General features: G+C 47.0%; 1 protein-coding gene across 4 annotated transcripts; it reads right to left on the bottom strand.

Annotated features, from left to right (window-relative positions):
• Positions 1 to 236: 236 nt before the first annotated feature.
• On the bottom strand, positions 237 to 17,008 carry vegfaa (vascular endothelial growth factor Aa). 4 transcript variants are annotated; one of them, XM_047037779.1, is made up of 7 exons: positions 16,262 to 17,006; positions 15,386 to 15,428; positions 11,251 to 11,447; positions 9,949 to 10,025; positions 9,785 to 9,811; positions 2,143 to 2,274; positions 237 to 1,239 (listed from the first exon to the last, which is right to left on the bottom strand). In XM_047037779.1, the coding sequence occupies exons 1-7, from the start codon at positions 16,325 to 16,327 to the stop codon at positions 1,218 to 1,220; spliced, it is 564 nt and encodes a 187-aa protein (XP_046893735.1). In that variant the 5' UTR covers positions 16,328 to 17,006; the 3' UTR covers positions 237 to 1,217. The 4 variants fall into 4 exon arrangements, with proteins under 4 accessions (XP_046893735.1, XP_046893743.1, XP_046893726.1 ...); XM_047037770.1 differs by lacking the exon at positions 237 to 1,239 and having other exon boundaries at positions 1,954 to 2,274; positions 16,262 to 16,400; positions 16,546 to 17,008; XM_047037787.1 differs by lacking the exon at positions 2,143 to 2,274 and having other exon boundaries at positions 16,262 to 17,004.
• Positions 17,009 to 17,272: the final 264 nt, after the last annotated feature.

Genomic DNA, 17,272 nt, shown 5'->3' with positions numbered 1-17,272 from the left:
GTAACCCTCCGATTGCAACAAGTGAATAGAGTTAGCGTGTTTAGCACTGGTGAAATAAACTTTGAATAGTACTATTGGCATGCTCCCGACTGAGGCACATAACACGGCTAATTAACTAGCAGTTAATTAGTTAGTTTCACATTAGCCTACCTTACACCAGAGCCATAGAAAAAAAAAAATCTGCTGAAGAGCTGAGTGGCCTACTACATGTCTTTACAATCTCATGCATTTGCTGTTAGACTCACACAATTCAACAATTTCTCACGCTGAGAAGCGCAGAGTTCCGCAGAGTTGATAGTTGTCTCAAGTTATAGAGTTAAAAACCAGACAATAAGAAACATGGTATGGTAATCTCACGCCAAACTTTTGATAAAACCTGAGAGCCCTGCTACAACATTTCTGTGATATGGAACAAAAAATAGGCCTACATTTAGCTGGTTTCATGTATATACTTTTGTTTAAATCTTCCACCGTCTGTGTATAAGTTCAATTAAAACAATATTATGTATTGTTCTTTATAGTAAAAAGAAAACTAAGAATTGAACTATTCAACTTGACATGTTTACTGCTGTTTAAACAACTTTATATGTTGCTTAAAAATAAAATATTGGGTTCAAAAAATATTTTAAAGCTGTAATATCAATACCGTGAAACCCTGGTATTTTCTCTCAAGGTAATCATACCATCAAAATCTAATACCGGCCCATGCCTACTCGCCTTCTTCTTGGAGGGCTCATGTGAGTAATGTTCAATTGCACCCCTAAGTGAAGGTGTGGTCACAAGTTCACTTTTTTGTACAGAAAACATTTTAGGTATTTACATCCATAACAGACCAACATCCAGTGAAGTGTTACATAAAATATTAATGATTGACAGAATCTCTTGGTTCCTAACCCTAACCATGGGCCCAAACCAACTGGCACAGAAACACAGCCCTTCACACGCCTCTGGCGCATTCGTTCACCATTTAACCTCCTTTTCATAGCAGCAAATACACATTGTCATCCTTTTTAGAATAAGTATACATATATATATTAATCATCTTATAATTGTACAAGGTGGTGAAGTCTCTCCTGCTCATGATTCTGTCTCACTTCTCTCCTCCAGTGAATGTCCTTGAAGGGAATGCGTCCTCAGGTTACAAAGTGCTGTGCCAAGAAATGATTCCTTCACGTGAGTGTCCCTCTCCATCTCCTCCTCATCTCTGTCTGCTTCTCTCATCTCCTGGGTTTGTCACATCTGAGGAGGACATGAGGGATGGCAGGTTAGAACACCAGCCACCAATCAGGCAGCAACTCCCCCCCTGTGACCAAACATGTGACATTCTACCCCCCTGTGTGGGGCTCTCTAAATCCAGCACTGAGTGAGTGGGGGGCCCCAGAGTTCAAAGGTCACCTGGGTGGGGTCAGGGGAGGTCATGGACAGAAAACCTGATTGGAGTTTCACGAGAGGCACATTCAGGATCCTCATTGGCTGCTGGCTGAGTACAGTCATTGTTTGCACTAATGGTAATAGGTTTTATTTCCATATTAGTAATGGGGATCATTCTTCCGAGGACATCTGAGTAGTCAGACGATGAGAGTCAGTGCAGGCGCCTCACCCTCCCCCATCCATCCCACGCCCTCCCCAGCCCTCCCTTCACTCTCCCCTGCCCTCCCCCATCCCTCACTCTCCCTAGCCCTCCCCCATACATCCATCCCTCACTCTCCCCAGCCCTCCCCCATCCATCCATCCCTCCCCCTCCCCCATCCATCCATCCCTCATCCATACCCCACTCTCCCCAGCCCTCCCCCATCCATCCCCCACCCTCCCCCATCCATCCCTCACTTTCCCCAACCCTCCCCCATCCATCCATCCCTCCCCCATCCATCCCATCCCTCCCCAGCCCTCTCGCATTCCTCCCTCAGCCCTCTCCCATCCTCCCCAAGCCTCCCCCACCCTCACAGCCCGCCACATGATGTTCCATACAGTAGGTAGTTAGTTCCTCAGCACACCATGCACACGTCACAGCACCGCTATAAGCAAGGGAGAAGCATGCATTTCTCTGCAGGAAACAACACTCAACCAACTTAGAGATGGTAGATGAATGGAGGGATGAGAGGAGTGGCACCATGTTTATCTTTGTAAACATTGTAAACAAACCTGCAAGTTCTTTGGTTTAATTCAAGTTGTCTGGACTTGCAGTCTAACTGTGTAAATTTGCAGGAACATTTACAGGTGAGAGGGTCCTGTGCAAACAAGCGTTTTCTTCTCTCTGAGCAAGGCTCACAGTGGCTGCAAGGGAAGCAAAAAGAGGAGAGAAACAGATCTAAGCTATAGAGCGTTTACTGCAGAAAGGGCTTGACAGAGACACTCATGCACCATTACCTTCAAATCATCTTCCCGCCCTCCTCCCACCCCATCTGCCATTACTGGACCAACTGATCCTTGGTTACCACATCGCACAGACTGAGACACACGCACGCACACACACACACACACACACAGAGACACGCAAACACACGCAGGTATAGCCAAGCTAGCAGGAACACTTTCAACAGAGCTGTTGAAAGTGCTGTCAACTACAAATCCCAGTTTAAATATAAACAGCATCAATCCGTCCCTTCTCTTCCCAATCCTGCCCATACATTCACTTGCCCTGTTGCCATGCCCACTTGCCCCCATGTTGAGTGCCAGGGATGGGATGTTGTGAGGACCACACCTCTGACAGGGACTTTATGCAGTGTGGGCATGTCTCTGAGGAACGGAATGTAATTCATTAGTCCAGCGTTATTTACGGTCAAGATTGATGCTGGTGCTTGGAGATATGGTGTCTATCGAGGCTGAGTATGTGAGACAGGACAAGGACAGCAGAGTATGAGACAAGGACAAGAACAAGAACAAGATGCAGAACCAAAGCACCAGATACGCTGCTGTTCGTCTCCGAAGGAAGACTGTTTCCTTTCCTATGAGCCCAGTGTGTCTCCTTGAGAGAGACTTCACCAGTATGAAAACATCCTTATCTACGCTGAGCTCACGGCCCAGTGCCACTGATAGCTGCTATTTTCAAACTGAGTCTGGAGCCGAAACACAACATGGAATAACATCCCTTCAGGAGAGGAAAATAGGACAGAGGGAGAGGAGTAGAGTACAGGAGAGGAGAGAGAAAATGAGGAGAGGAGAGAAGAGAGAGAAGATTGGAGAGAGGAGAAGAGTACAAGAAAGGAGAGGATGCCCAGACTCTCCAGCAGAGCCGGTCAATAGCAGTTAGACCTTCTGGAGGGGACATCCTGTTTCTAATCTGGGCTCTTCACTAGAGGGGCCATCGAACTCTAGCACCTGTGTGTTTCAATGTGTGTGTGTGTGGGGGGGGGTCATTGAGAACATGCATGTAGCTGTACTGTCCCTGATTTAATTCTTCCACATTTGTCAACTGGGTCAGTATCCAGTGTCTCCAAGACACACATGCATTTTAATTATGGTGGCCTGAGGGGGTCGGAGGGAGGGAGGGACAACTGTGCTCCAGGATGGGGGGGGGGAGGGACAACTGTGCTCCAGGATGGGGGGGGGACGGGACGGGACAACTGTGCTCCAGGATGAGGGGGGACGGGACAACTGTGCTCCAGGATGGGGGGGGACGGGACGGGACAACTGAGCTCCAGGATGGGGGACGGGGGGACGGACAACTGTGCTCCAGGATGTGGGGGGGAGGAGGGACAACTGTGCTCCAGGATGGGGGGGAGGGGGGGGGAGGGACAACTGTGCTCCAGGATGGGGGGGGGGGGGGAGGGGGGGGACAACTGTGCTCCAGGATGGGGGGGAGGGGGTGACAACTGTGCTCCAGGAGGGGGGGGGGGGGGGACAACTGTGCTCCAGGATGGGGGGGGGGGGGAGGGACAACTGTGCTTCAGGATGGGGGGGGGGAGGGGGGGGACAACTGTGCTCCAGGATGGGGGGGGGGGGGGGAGGGACAACTGTGCTCCAGGATGGGGGGGCGGGGGGGGGGGACAACTGTGCTCCAGGATGGGGGGGGGAGGGACAACTGTGCTCCAGGATGGGGGGGAGGGGGGGGGACAACTGTGCTCCAGGATGGGGACGACAACGACAACTGTGCTCCAGGATGGGGGGGGGCTAGGGTTGCCACCTGTCCACCTTTTTCAATTACAATTTCATAATTTGTAATAAATGTTATTTGTATCCAATTTCCTTCTACTGCTATTTTATTTTCTTCCTGGCTGTGTTCAAACATCCAATGTTGTGTAATTTTGAGGCTCTTATGCACCCTTTTTGTTACTCCTCATTTTTGCAGACTTTGGCTAAGAGAACTGACCACAATTCACAGCGTTGTGACATGAAACACAAGGGTTACCAGGGGAAGCCCAGAAGCCCCCCAAAAATGCAGTTAAGTGCTGTCCCATTCCAATTTATAGCATTTTGAGCCCACTCGCACTCAATCACTTATTAGGTGACGTCAAGTAAGACATTTGCAAGCGCACTCTGTGTACAATGTCTGGCTCCGGCACTGCCAACCACCACAAATAGTATCCAATTCTGTGGGAAACACAGTAATGACACACACATACACACCAACAAAAATGTACATGTTCATGTACACACATGTATGCACACATGTAACAGACGTGGTCTTGCAAGTTCCGTCAGAGGTATACGGGCCACTGTCCGCTCCGACCGGGAGTCGAACTCACCACCTCTGACTTCCCAACCGCCACCACTACCAACTACGCCAACGAAAAACAAGCACTTCACTGACGCGGGTGGCCTGTTACATACTTGAGGAGTGAGTTTCACCACACACTGGCTACATTCACCCCTCAAACTCACTCCGGCGGTTAGCTGGCGCTAACTTTGTGAGATCCGGGTCACGGCACCAGTGTAACAGACGTGGTCTTGCAAGTTCCGTCAGAGGTATACGGGCCACTGTCCGATCCGACCGGGAGTCGAACTCACCACCTCTGACTTCCCAAGCGCCACCACTACCAACTACGCCAACGAAAAGCTAGCAATTTGCTGATGCGGGTGGCCTGTTACATACTTGGAGTGAGTTTCACCACACACCGGCTACACACACACACACACACACTTATACAGTCTCACCTGCCTCTCACAGTCCCTACCCCCCCAGCCTGTTTGTCTCCGGGCTCATCCACGATTTAAACTGCTGGTTACCGTAATGACACCTGTTACTATGATTAGATGGAAGTGTTGTGGGGGGTCAGGCTGGAGCAGCTGGGAGCGCAGGCCGGGAGGTGTCACCGGCCTCCAGCCTCACTCCTACAGCCCCCACCTGGTGGAGCACTAAGCTAGGGCAGCAACTAGCGATTATCTTAATAATCGATTAATCTGTCGATTCTTTTTTCGGTTAATCGATGAATCTGATAAAAAACTAAAAAGCATTAATTTCCAACCCTTTATGCAACAACAGAACTGACAGTGCAAATTCACAGTGCAAAAAATCTTCAGAATGTGCACAAACAGGCGCACAATTTTGAAAATGTTACTATTATTAGTGTGGATTGAATGCTATTTTCAGAGATGAGCAATTTATTTGAGTTTTGTTTAAAACTTTATTGAAAATTGAAAGGTTGTGGAAGTAGGCCAGACTTTATTTGAATAATCTGGTGTATATTGAAGATTTTTTGACACAATTTTAAAAAAAAGTTTAGATTTGCGAGGATTAAGCTATTTGTAAAGATTAGTGATTTTCTATAATTTTATTAGAAACTTAATTGAAAAAGTAAAGGCTGTGGAAGTATACCAGACATTAAGATACTCTGGTGTCTGTTTGAGGTTGTATATGCATAAAAAAAAAACATCTCTGCGACTTATTGAGTGGCGTGATAATCGCGCGACACAACGAAGAGATTATGAAATTTGTTGCCAACGTTTTAAATACTCGATTTTAATCGATTCGTTGTTGCAGCCCTTCACTAAGCCAGCCTCTAAACACAGGGATCTCCGACTGGATGACCAAGCACCACCTCCAGCTGAAGGAATGCTTGGTTGGACCTGATGTTAGTTTCCTCCAGGTTCACAATGACTCTTATTGAGAGACTTGTTGCTCTTGTTGGATAGTTATAACGGATTAAAACTTTTTGTACTCGCTGTGAAATGTTTCACTGTTAATTGTTCTTCTTCAGGTAGACTCTTGCACTTTTTGGGGTTCATGTTGTTTAATTGTAACTTGTTGAACTGCATGCTCTTATGGCTCTTCCCTTCGGCACTTATTCGTTTTTTCACAATGTATGCTTCATGTTTTGGCTGCATGCAATGTTTGGGGCTACCTCGTTTTTATGATCAGTGACCTATGCTCTTTTGTAAAGCTCTGTCTTGGAAGTCGCTTTGGATAAAAGCATCTGCTAAATGCATAAATGTAAATGTAGGAACCTGGAGGCCAGCCTCTAAACACACGGCCAGCCTCTAAACACAGGGACCTGGAGGGCACTGGCCTCCCTACCATGCTCTGGAGGTGCTCTCTTCCACATGGTGTGTCTTCAACCAGGCAGAGAATCTGCAGCGTTACAGTGCGTGTCCACTACAGAAACACAATGCAAGCAACGCAATGCTTTCCATTCATTTTCAATGGAGCCAGGCGAATCAATCACTTGCGTGGTGCATTGCGGGTAGCAACGCAACGTGATCCAAGCAATTCGAGTTGAGATATTCTCAACTTTATGTAAATGAGGAGCAATTTTCACAAGCGACGCCCAATCGGATTGTTTTTGTGTTTCTTGTAACGTAGCAATAGTTGGTCATTGTAAAAATGTCTTGCTTTGACAGTTTCAAGGTGGAGGACAAACTGATCATCTATGTGGCTGCACACCCAGCCATGTTCGATACGTCTCTGTGTCTGCACACCCAGCCATGTTCGATACGTCTCTGTGTCTGCACACCCAGCCATGTTCGATACGTCTCTGTGGCTGCACACCCAGCCATGTTCGATACGTCTCTGTGGCTGCACACCCAGCCATGTTCGATACGTCTCTGTGGCTGCACACCCAGCCATGTTCGATACGTGTGTGTGGCTGCAAACCCAGCCATGTTCGATACGTGTGTGTGGCTGCACACCCAGCCATGTTCGATACGTCTCTGTATTTGTAAAAGAAAAAAGAGAGGCATGGCGCAGGTTCGCCAATGTTGTTGGTACTCCTGGTGGGGTTTTTGTACTATAAAGTGGAACTGAATCGCGATTAGACAGTGATATTATAATAGTACATACATTTAGTGACAATATATATAACATACAACTGTATGCCTTATTATATAACTAATTGATATATCTAGTGTGTAAATGATGCACTTAAAAAGAACCGGGCACCGCCATGTTTAAATGATGAATACAGATGACATCACGAGAATGGTTGCGCTCAATTTCAACCCGCCAAACTGCATAAAAAATTGAAAAAGATCAACCCATCATACCTTTCCCTGATCATTCCATGGCGTATGCTTTTGAATCAATATGTAATTATGTTCCCGCAGTTGTTCCATATGATGCAGAAGATGTGGTTTTGTTGGAAGATATAAATATAGTTGACACTGACACGTTGAACAACACCGTGTGGTGTACTTGTCGTAACTGCACGACAATGCCAACAGAGACAGATTAATCTGATCAAAGAGGCAGACCTGCCTGGGTGTTGGTGGTCCACCATCATTGAGCACAGGCTCTTTCCCATGCTGTGTGAAGAGAAAGACCTTATAGAGGTGGTCATGCTTTCCCTAAAAGATGTTCGGTTAGGTCAGCATAAGTTATACGGTTAGCATAGGATAATATGTGTATTATAGGTTTAGTATACTGTTTTGTCTAGTATTTGTATATTTAGGAGGTTTAGCATATTAAATGTTAGCTTATCATAGGTGTAACTTATGATCTGAGATAAATACTTATATGTCATGTTATGCCAGGTAGCCTTGCGTTGTCTTGTCCTAAGAAATTTCAGTGCTTGGTCGGACCCTGTGTTGTTCTGTGCATCTGACAATAAAATACTTGAACTTGAAAGTTTGGAGCCCAATAAATAGCTGGTAAGTTTCAGCTACTAGTGCTGTTACCTTCAAGTTGTGTGAAACATGCTCACTGGTCGAGTTGATAACTTGTTCGCTAGGGTAAACATAACAAACTACAGTGTAGGTAACTAATGTTACGGAGCTACTACTACTACTAGCTTAGTGCGTTAAATATTAGGCTACTATCATATCTGTGAATTTAGGACCTAGAGCTAGCTATGTCAAAAACGCCAGTGTGTGTAGCCTATGTAACGTTAGTGTATTTAACAGGTTTATAAATATAATCCACTTCTCTAAAGTGATCACTACAAACTCTGAATCCAGGGGCAACGGGCTTTGGTGCTTCATAGCTATAAGCCATTTTTGTAAAACCGGTTGCCGCTTGAGGGGTAGGACATGATGGTGAAAGCCTTTTATCCTGTAAAATGTGTTTGTACAACCTGGGGCTATACAATAACATCCCCCTTTGCATCTTTTTTTAGCTGGTTCATTTGAAGCCATTTCTACCTCTGTGTTGTCATCTGTCAGTGTCAATCTTGATGACTGCTAGCTGTCAGTCACAGTACCTAACCATGATCGTGATGTCACAGACATGACGATTCAAAGATGGCCACGCCATGTAGTTAAGTAGTAAAGTTTAAAACGTTTTTATTTACAAATTGAATATTTTGCTCTTTTAGTTATCAGATAAAGTTTTGTGATCTTATTTTAATAATAATATGAGCCAGACTTAATAAATTGGTTCAGTTCCACTTTAAGATTCAATCTCAAAAATGTAACTTTGCACTGCTAGCTAGCTAGCCTAACTTTGCTAGCAAGCTAGCCCCGCCCGCAGTACACGACATTTAATCTTTAACTCAATAAATAGAATAAAATACTCCAAAAAAGGTATTGTGAGTAGCCTAGTGGATAAGTTCATGCGACATCTAGCCAGCATATTGGATTTCTTGCATCATGTGTATACAAGTTGTATTTTGATCAGGGGCGAATCTAGGTTCCCACTTTTGGGGGGGCTAAGAACTACATCTCTGCATTCACCAGTCTGACACGCCCCCGAGCGTGGTGCACTGTGGGAAGGCAAGCGACACGAAGCGATTTGCGTCGCTGTATTGGACATGCACCGTTAGGCCTCTCCCTCCCTCCCATCCATTCCTCCCTCCTTCCCTTTCCTCCCTCCATCCCTATCCATCTCCCTCCCTCACGGTTGAGAGATGAGCTGCAGGTATATATATATATATATATAATTTAACATTATAGATTCAATATATATTTAATATAATATTATAGATCCAGCATATATATAGACACACTGAACATCTTTAAAAGTAGGAGGAGGCTTCCTGTCCCCTCCTCTCAGCCTCCCAGAACAATATGCTCTCCTAGGCAGAGAGACAGCCAGGTACAGGGTAGACACAGACAGAATGAGTGAGAGAGACAGACAGGTACAGTGTAGACAGTGAGAGAGACAGAAATACTGTATAGAGACGCAGAAACACATAACAGTAAATTTAAAGCTCTTCTTAGCATTCGGACCACAGACTTTGTCTGTCTAAAACTGTCCACAAAGAGCTCATCAGGCTGCAGCTTGCTGGGTTAGGGTTTCTCATCCAGCACTGGGGAAACGGCAACACTGGAGGCTTCAGGTCTAGCTCTATGTTGGAGATGGGGAGGTTCATCCGCGTTTGGATGTTATGGGGCAGAATGATTTGCTTTTGCAGCATTTGACTGAGGCGAAAAGTCCCTCCCTCATCCCACAAGACAAACAAGCGAAGAGACTTACTTTTTTGTTTTAACTTCTGGCTTTGGTCTAAAATGAGAAAGAGAGACAAACCTAGTGAGAAGACATCTTTTTGTTGTGTTTGTATGTGAAGCAGGAGTGTGATGGACAATGATGTCTCTGAAACACAGAAAATAACATGGTTGATTGATGGAGGAAGGTCTTACCTGCACTCACACCTTCTGTGTTCCGTGAAACTCATCTGGAACTGGTGCTGAGAGACTCTCTGCCTGACACGGATCACCTGTGGAGGAACACAAGACACCTTCAGATTGAAGACTACTTCGGACTTATGAATCTCCTTCCTCTCTCCCTCCTCTACCCTTCTCTCTCCCTCCTCTTCCCCTATTCTCTCATCTCTCCCTCCTCTCTTTCTCCTTTCTCCCTCCACTCTACCTCCTTTCTTCCTCTTCTCTCTCCTCCACCTCTCTCCTTTCTCCCTCCTCTCCCCCTCTCTCTCATTCCTATGTCCCTCTTTCTCCCTCCACTTTACCTCCTTTCTTCCTCTTCTCTCTCCTCCACCTCCCTCCTCTCCCCCTCCTCTCTCCCTCCTCTCCCCCTCTCTCTCTGTCTCTCTCTCATTCCTATCTCCCTCTTTTCTCCCTCCACTCTTCCTTCCCTTTCTTCCTCTTCTCTCTCTCCAACTAATCTCCCTCTTCCTACCCCAATTTAGGTTGCAAATATGAAGGATGAGTTGATTACCCATGACCCTGTGTGTGTAATTACATCGCTCATGGACATCAACATGGCCCAGCTGATGTCTACATATCTGGTTGAATTAAATATATTTTCATGACGAGTTGTTTGATCATTTGGTTTCATGATAGTTTCTAAAAGGGAGTTAATTCATGTAATTTAGATGATGTTGCCATAAGTGGAGGGTCACTGCTGATACCATGAAACACATTCATGAAACTCTGATTCCTTCTCTTCAACATGACTTTCTCTGAGGGCCCTGATGTCCCGAGGACCAGTGTTTGACCACAGGTTGACCGTTCGGTGACCGCACAGCCAGATGTTGCCCTACATTCCTGTGTGTTTCCCAGCCCTGGTCCAGGCCCGTCCAGGATTGGGCTCTGACCACACCAACACAGGAGTAAACAACACGCTGGGTAAACAACATAGCCAGCATGCCAGAGCCTGCGGATTTACTTTCTCCAGGGACGGAATTGCAGGAAGTGGGGGGGAGTGGAGAGAGAGAGACAGACGGGGAGAGAGACAGGAAGAACAATACAGAAAAATAAAGAGAGAAAGAGTGAGAGAGACAGAGAGAGAAATACAGAGAAAGAGAGGGAGCCATACAGAGAGCCGTGGGGTGCAGTGTGGCAGAGTTGAATTCAGACACATGGACCTCCAAAGAGAAAAGGAGTCCAAAGATAGAATGATGGTAAAAGAAAAAGAGAGACAGGGGGAGAGAGACAGAAAGAGAGAGGAGAAGAAGGAGTTTGGTTCCTTGGTCAGCAGCTTACCTCCAAGGTGACGTTGCGTGTTTCCGTAGCGACACACTCAAGCGCCTCGTCCGTACAGCAGCCGGCGCATCGCTGCAGTGCCACGCAGGACGGGATGAAGGTGTGCTCGATCTCCTCAGGGTACTCCTGGAAGATGTCCACCAGCACCTCCCGCGTCCGACACAGACTCTTGTTGTACACCTCTATGAACTGCACCACTGCAGGGGAGAGGGGTGGGGTCAGCCTGGCCATGTTTCATCACAGTCATCATCATCACCATCATCATAACCATCATCACCACAACGATCACCACCACCACCATCATCATTATCTTTACCATCATCATCACCACCATCATCATCATCACCATTATCATCACCATCACTGTCATCACCATCATCATCATCACCATCATCATTATCATCACCATCATCACCACAACGATCACCACCACCACCACCATCTTCATCATTACCACCATCATCATTATCTTTACCACCATCATCACCATCATCACCATCTTCATCATCACTACCATCTTCATCACCATCATCATTATCATAACCATCATCATCAACATCACTGTCATCACCATCTTCATCACCATCATCATTATCATAACCATCATCATCATCATCAACATCACTGTCATCACCATCTTCATCATCATTACCATCTTCAGCGCCACCATCATCATCACCATCATCTTCATCCTTATCATCATCATTACCACCATCATTAGCATCATTCCCGCTGATGTCAGTGTCACCATCTTCATCACCATCATCATTATCATAACCATCATCATCATCATCAACATCACTGTCATCACCATCTTCATCATCATTACCATCTTCAGCGCCACCATCATCATCACCATCATCTTCATCCTTATCATCATCATTACCACCATCATTAGCATCATTCCCGCTGATGTCAGTGTCATCATCTTCATCACCATCATAGTAACATAGTCAGTTAGATATTAGCATTAGCTATATTAAAATACAATAAGAAGATACTGATTAGCATACTACTCTTGCAAACTAAGAGAAACTGTCCTGGATAAATCACCACTTCCCTCATTCCCTATTCAGCTCTGACCCGTCTTCTCTGTCTATTCTACCAGGAACGGACTGGGGGAAAAAAGTGGCCCGGGAGTTGTACTGTCAGACCGGCCTACTCAGTACAGCGCTTTGTCCACTCAATGCATCGCACGTATCAACCAGTCATTGGCCTACTTGGAAAAATACCCATATGCACTTAGCATTATTTTGGATGATTACAAAGACATGACATCATATATGTTTAATTGCTTACGTTGAAATTCCAAAGTCCGTAAGAACACATTTCAGAAGACACGAAAAATAGCCATCATGAGTGTGAATACAGATCGCGAGGAGGAGACGTATAAATCTCAGTCAGTGATTGGAGCCTACTAAAGGTCTTAGAGCTAAATAAATTATCAAGCTGTGTAATACGGAATAGTATGAGATGCTAGCGATGTCAGACGGAAGGCCGGTTAGTAATAGAAGTGGGACGATATTTTGGGCCATCTCAACCCCGTCGGCCCACCGAGGATTCCCTCGGTATCCCCGATGGCCAGTCCGCCCCGTATTCTACTCCATCCATCCTCTCCTTCCTCTGAACCTCCATCCCTCCTCTACTTCCTCTAAACCTGTCCTCCATCCCTCCTCTCCTTCCTCTGAACCTCCATCCCTCCTCTCCTTCCTCTAAACCTGTCCTCCATCCCTCCTCTCCTTCCTCTAAACCTGTCCTCCATCCCTCCTCTCCTTCCTCTGAACCACCATCCCTCCTCTCCTTCCTCTGAACCACCATCCCTCCTCTCCTTCCTCTAAACCTGTCCTCCATCCCTCCTCTCCTTCCTCTAAACCACCATCCCTCCTCTCCTTCCTCTGAACCACCATCCCTACTCTCCTTCCTCTAAACCACCATCCCTCCTCTCCTTCCTCTAAACCACCATCCCTCCTCTCCTTCCTCTGAACCACCATCCCTCCTCTCCTTCCTCTAAACCACCATCCCTCCTCTCCTTCCTCTAAACCTCCATCCCTCCTCTCCTTCCTCTAAACCACCATCCCTCCTCTCCTTTCTCTAAACCTCCATCCCTCCTCTCCTTCCTCTAAACCTCCATCCCTCCTCTCCTTCCTCTAAACCTCCATCCCTCCTCTCCTTCCTCTAAACCTGTCCTCAATCCCTCCTCTCCTTCCTCTAAACCACCATCCCTCCTCTCCTTCCTCTAAACCTGTCCTCCATCCCTCCGTCCCCCCTGGGCTCTGTCAGGTGGTGGAAGAGAGCACTTTTGCTCCTTTGTTGTGATTAAAAGTCCAACCTAGAAGTTTCTGAGGGCTCCGTCGGCTAAGTGGAGCAGCGAGGTACAAACCTGGGATTCAGACACCACAAAGAGCCACACTGTGCTAAACATGCTCTCTCATGTTCCTCCAGAACAACAACATAAATCAAGTCTGTCTAGTCCAGAGACCACCCATGGTGTCCCACACAGCCACAACCCCTTTACATTAGCAGTACACAGGTAATAGTGATTGTAAACCCTATCATCATATCAATAAACATGTTTATGTCCATGTCGACCCAGTAAAACATTCTAAAATACTTCTCTACATCTTAGAATAATCCCAGCGCCACCCTGCTGTATCCAGGTAACCCTCAGCTGTCTCCTGAACCCGGGGTCATGACCTCAGGACAGGCGGTGCCATGGTTGACCTGTGACCTGTGATCCCTGGAAGCCCACCCCTGAGCTTGCCTAGCACTACAGCAACATCCTGGCTGAGCTGAAGCCTCACAGCCTCTATTATCCTCTAGTGTCGGTCTCCAACATCCAGCCTCTACTATCCTCTTGTGTTGGCCTCCAACATCCAGCCTCTACTAGCTTCTCGGTAACCTGGCCTGCCTGCCTGTCTGCCTGTCTGCCTCCCACCCTGTCTGCCTGCCTCCCAGCCTGCCTGCCTGCCACCCTGTCTGCCTGCCTTCCACCCTGTCTGCCTGCCTGCCTCCCAGCCTGTCTGCCTGCCTCCCAGCCTGTCTGCCTGAATCCCAGCGTGCCTGTCTGCCTCCCAGCCTGCCTCCCAGCCTGCCTGTCTGCCTCCCAGCCTGTCTGCCTGCCTCCCACCCTGTCTGCCTGCCTGCCTCCCAGGCTGCCTCCCAGCCTGCCTGTCTGCCTCCCAGCCTGCCTGTCTGCCTCCCAGCCTGCCTCCCAGCCTGCCTGTCTGCCTCCCAGCCTGCCTCCCAGCCTGCCTGTCTGCCTCCCACCCTGTCTGCCTGCCTCCCACCCTGTCTGCCTGCCTGCCTCCCAGCCTGTCTGCCTGCCTCCCAGCCTGTCTGCCTGCCTGCCTCCCAGCCTGTCTGCCTGCCTCCCAGCCTGCCCGTCTGCCTGCCTGCCGGCCTCCCTCCCAGCCTGCCGGCTTCCCAGCCTGCCTGCCTCCTGCCTGCCTCCAACCCTCCCGGCCTGCCGGCCTCCCAGCCTCCAACCCTCCCACCCTGCTGGCCTCCCAGCCTGCCTGCCTCCAACCCTCCCGGCCTCCCAGCCTGCCGGCCTCCCAGCCTGCCGGCCTCCCAGCCTGCCGGCCTCCCAGCCTGCCGGCCTCCCAGCCTTCCACCCTCCCAGCCTTGGTCAGAGCTAGCCAGGACTGAGTCGCAGCCAACCAACAAACATCAGCTTGCTACGACCTTGGGTGAAGGCTGGCTGTGGGACACACTGATCCAGTCTTCTGTCTATCTTCAAACTGACTTACAGACAGGAAAAGTACAACATGATACAACTGTTTCCTGTTGTAGCTTTGCCTTTGACCAACACACAGCGTTTGAGTCTGGCACAGTTCACTGGTGACTTCAAACTCCCAGGTCTGATAGCATTGCCCATTTACTCTGATTCTCTCTCTATGGAAAGTAGCTCCCATCCCATAATAATAGATTCCATGTAATGGAATGACATAGTCAACTTCGATAATATAACTTAATATAAACACGTGAAGATAAACATCCGTTTTAACTGTAGGAAGTGAGAGGCTCTGCTGCAGAAACATTTCCTCAGACAGCCGCTAGGTGGCTCTAAAAACACCTTGTGCATCAACCGCCAACACAGTTAATGCACAAACGAGAGATAAAGTTGTAAACTCACCGTCATTTTTACTCCTCTCCCCTTCCTTGGGTATGTGAGCAGTCTGTAAAATAACCATACACAGCTGTTAGAGCAATAAATTAACAGTTTCATATGTAATTGCCTGTGCCCATGTAATGCTAAAACTAGCATATTCCTGGGTCTAGATATGAATACATGACAATTACGTATGTTTTAAATAAAGCGTAGGATGACGTGTTAAAAGCCAGTACTCTCAAGGGAATCTGACGTAATTCATGTCAGATGTCACATTGAAGGTTTTCCACCTATAACAGGCAAGTGCGGAGTCACGGCAGATGCATCAGTGTCGCGCGCTACGGTCACATTACCTCTATGCTGCCCGGACTGGTGCAATAGCTATGGAATATTGCGTTGGAGCCCAAATAGTCCTAGCAATACAGCTACAGCGCATGGGCCGCTGGGAATGACAGCAGTTTATGATATTGTTCGATTTTCCAGATTTTCGGGATTGTCCTGAACATGAGTGTGACTGGGACAGTTTAAACATATAAATATTCTTTTTTTTTCTTTTTACATTTTTAAAGAAAAAAAGTTGAAACCCTCGTGTTTCCCTCGCAGCACAGCGAAAGCTAGCCTCGGTCGAGGAGCTCCAGTTGTTTGGTTTCCCTAACATTACAAACGGAAAGCAAATAACCTCCACATATATTACAACAATAATAATAGCGATTACTCACAATTATTAAGCACCACATATGTAATTGTATTCAAAGTTGTATTTTTGCGTATCACAGTAAGAACCACATAAATATGCTCGTAGTTTTGAGGTTTCCACAAGAAGCGACCCGACCAGCGCGCGCGTCAAGAAAAACCGGCGCAATAATGAAACATGTACAGAAGCTCGACACGAGAACTCACCTTTACAGGGGAGAAGTGGATAACTGCTGCCAAAAGTATGTGTACCAGACTGACAACAAAGTTCATGGTTGTAATTCCAAAGGTTGTTTTACAATCGCAGCTGTCGTTTAGTTCTGGGTATTCACAGTACACTGATTACCTACACACACAAAAACGAGTATCTTGTTTGTAATCTCGTTTGTAGCTAAATCAAATCCATGTCGTCCACACTCCACACACAGTGATGCGTCACTTGGAAGGATTCCGTCAACATTACTTTATTTTAACTGTATCCAAGGACTCACAGAAAACCCCACAGAAATGTAACATCCAAATTGTGATCATCCGAAGTTCGTTTCCAGGGTTATTTTGCTACACTAGATCCTTCTCAAACGGGTAAATAATTCCAAATCGCCGTTAACCAGAGACTACGCTGCTGAGAACTTTCTCAATTTCTCAATGTAACTTTGCGCATGCTGTTCACTGTGCGGAACCGACGATAGCCTCGGAGATAGCAGCAGGGTGAGAGCGGCACCGTGTCTGCCCGGTACAAAGGGTTTCGTTATCAATCCTTATTTGAACTCAACAGATAATTTCAGACTGATCTCGCGCACCCTCGTTTTGTATTTCACCACAGCGTCCGTGTGTTACTCTTCGAAGTTTCTAACATTCAGCTGAGGAATAGAGAGACTGTTTCCGTTACCTCCGTTCCTCGCTGGTGTTACGAGTATACTGTTGCAGGAGCGCGAGCTATCGGGTTTGGGAATGAATCGGTGGAGACCGAGCGTTGTCCTCATTGGTTGGACGAATGCCAGGGGGTGTTACTACAGAGTTCCAAAGTTATCATCCAGTTATTGTAAAACTAAAGAGCTAGTAGCCTAAGATAGTGTCCTTGAATTAATAGAGACTATAGTCTGGATAAACGTGAATCACAGTAAGGTTGAAGGCTTATCATTTCAAATAGAGACGTCTGCGTTGGAAGTACATGAAGAAAGGGATAGTGCAAAGTTCTGTCAACAAAAGAAGTAATGT

Source organism: Hypomesus transpacificus, chromosome 2 (genome assembly GCF_021917145.1).
Source record: "Hypomesus transpacificus isolate Combined female chromosome 2, fHypTra1, whole genome shotgun sequence".
In the NCBI taxonomy this organism is placed as follows: domain Eukaryota; kingdom Metazoa; phylum Chordata; class Actinopteri; order Osmeriformes; family Osmeridae; genus Hypomesus; species Hypomesus transpacificus.
Note: the sequence above shows the minus strand (reverse complement) of the source record. Positions and strands in the feature narration are given on the sequence as shown.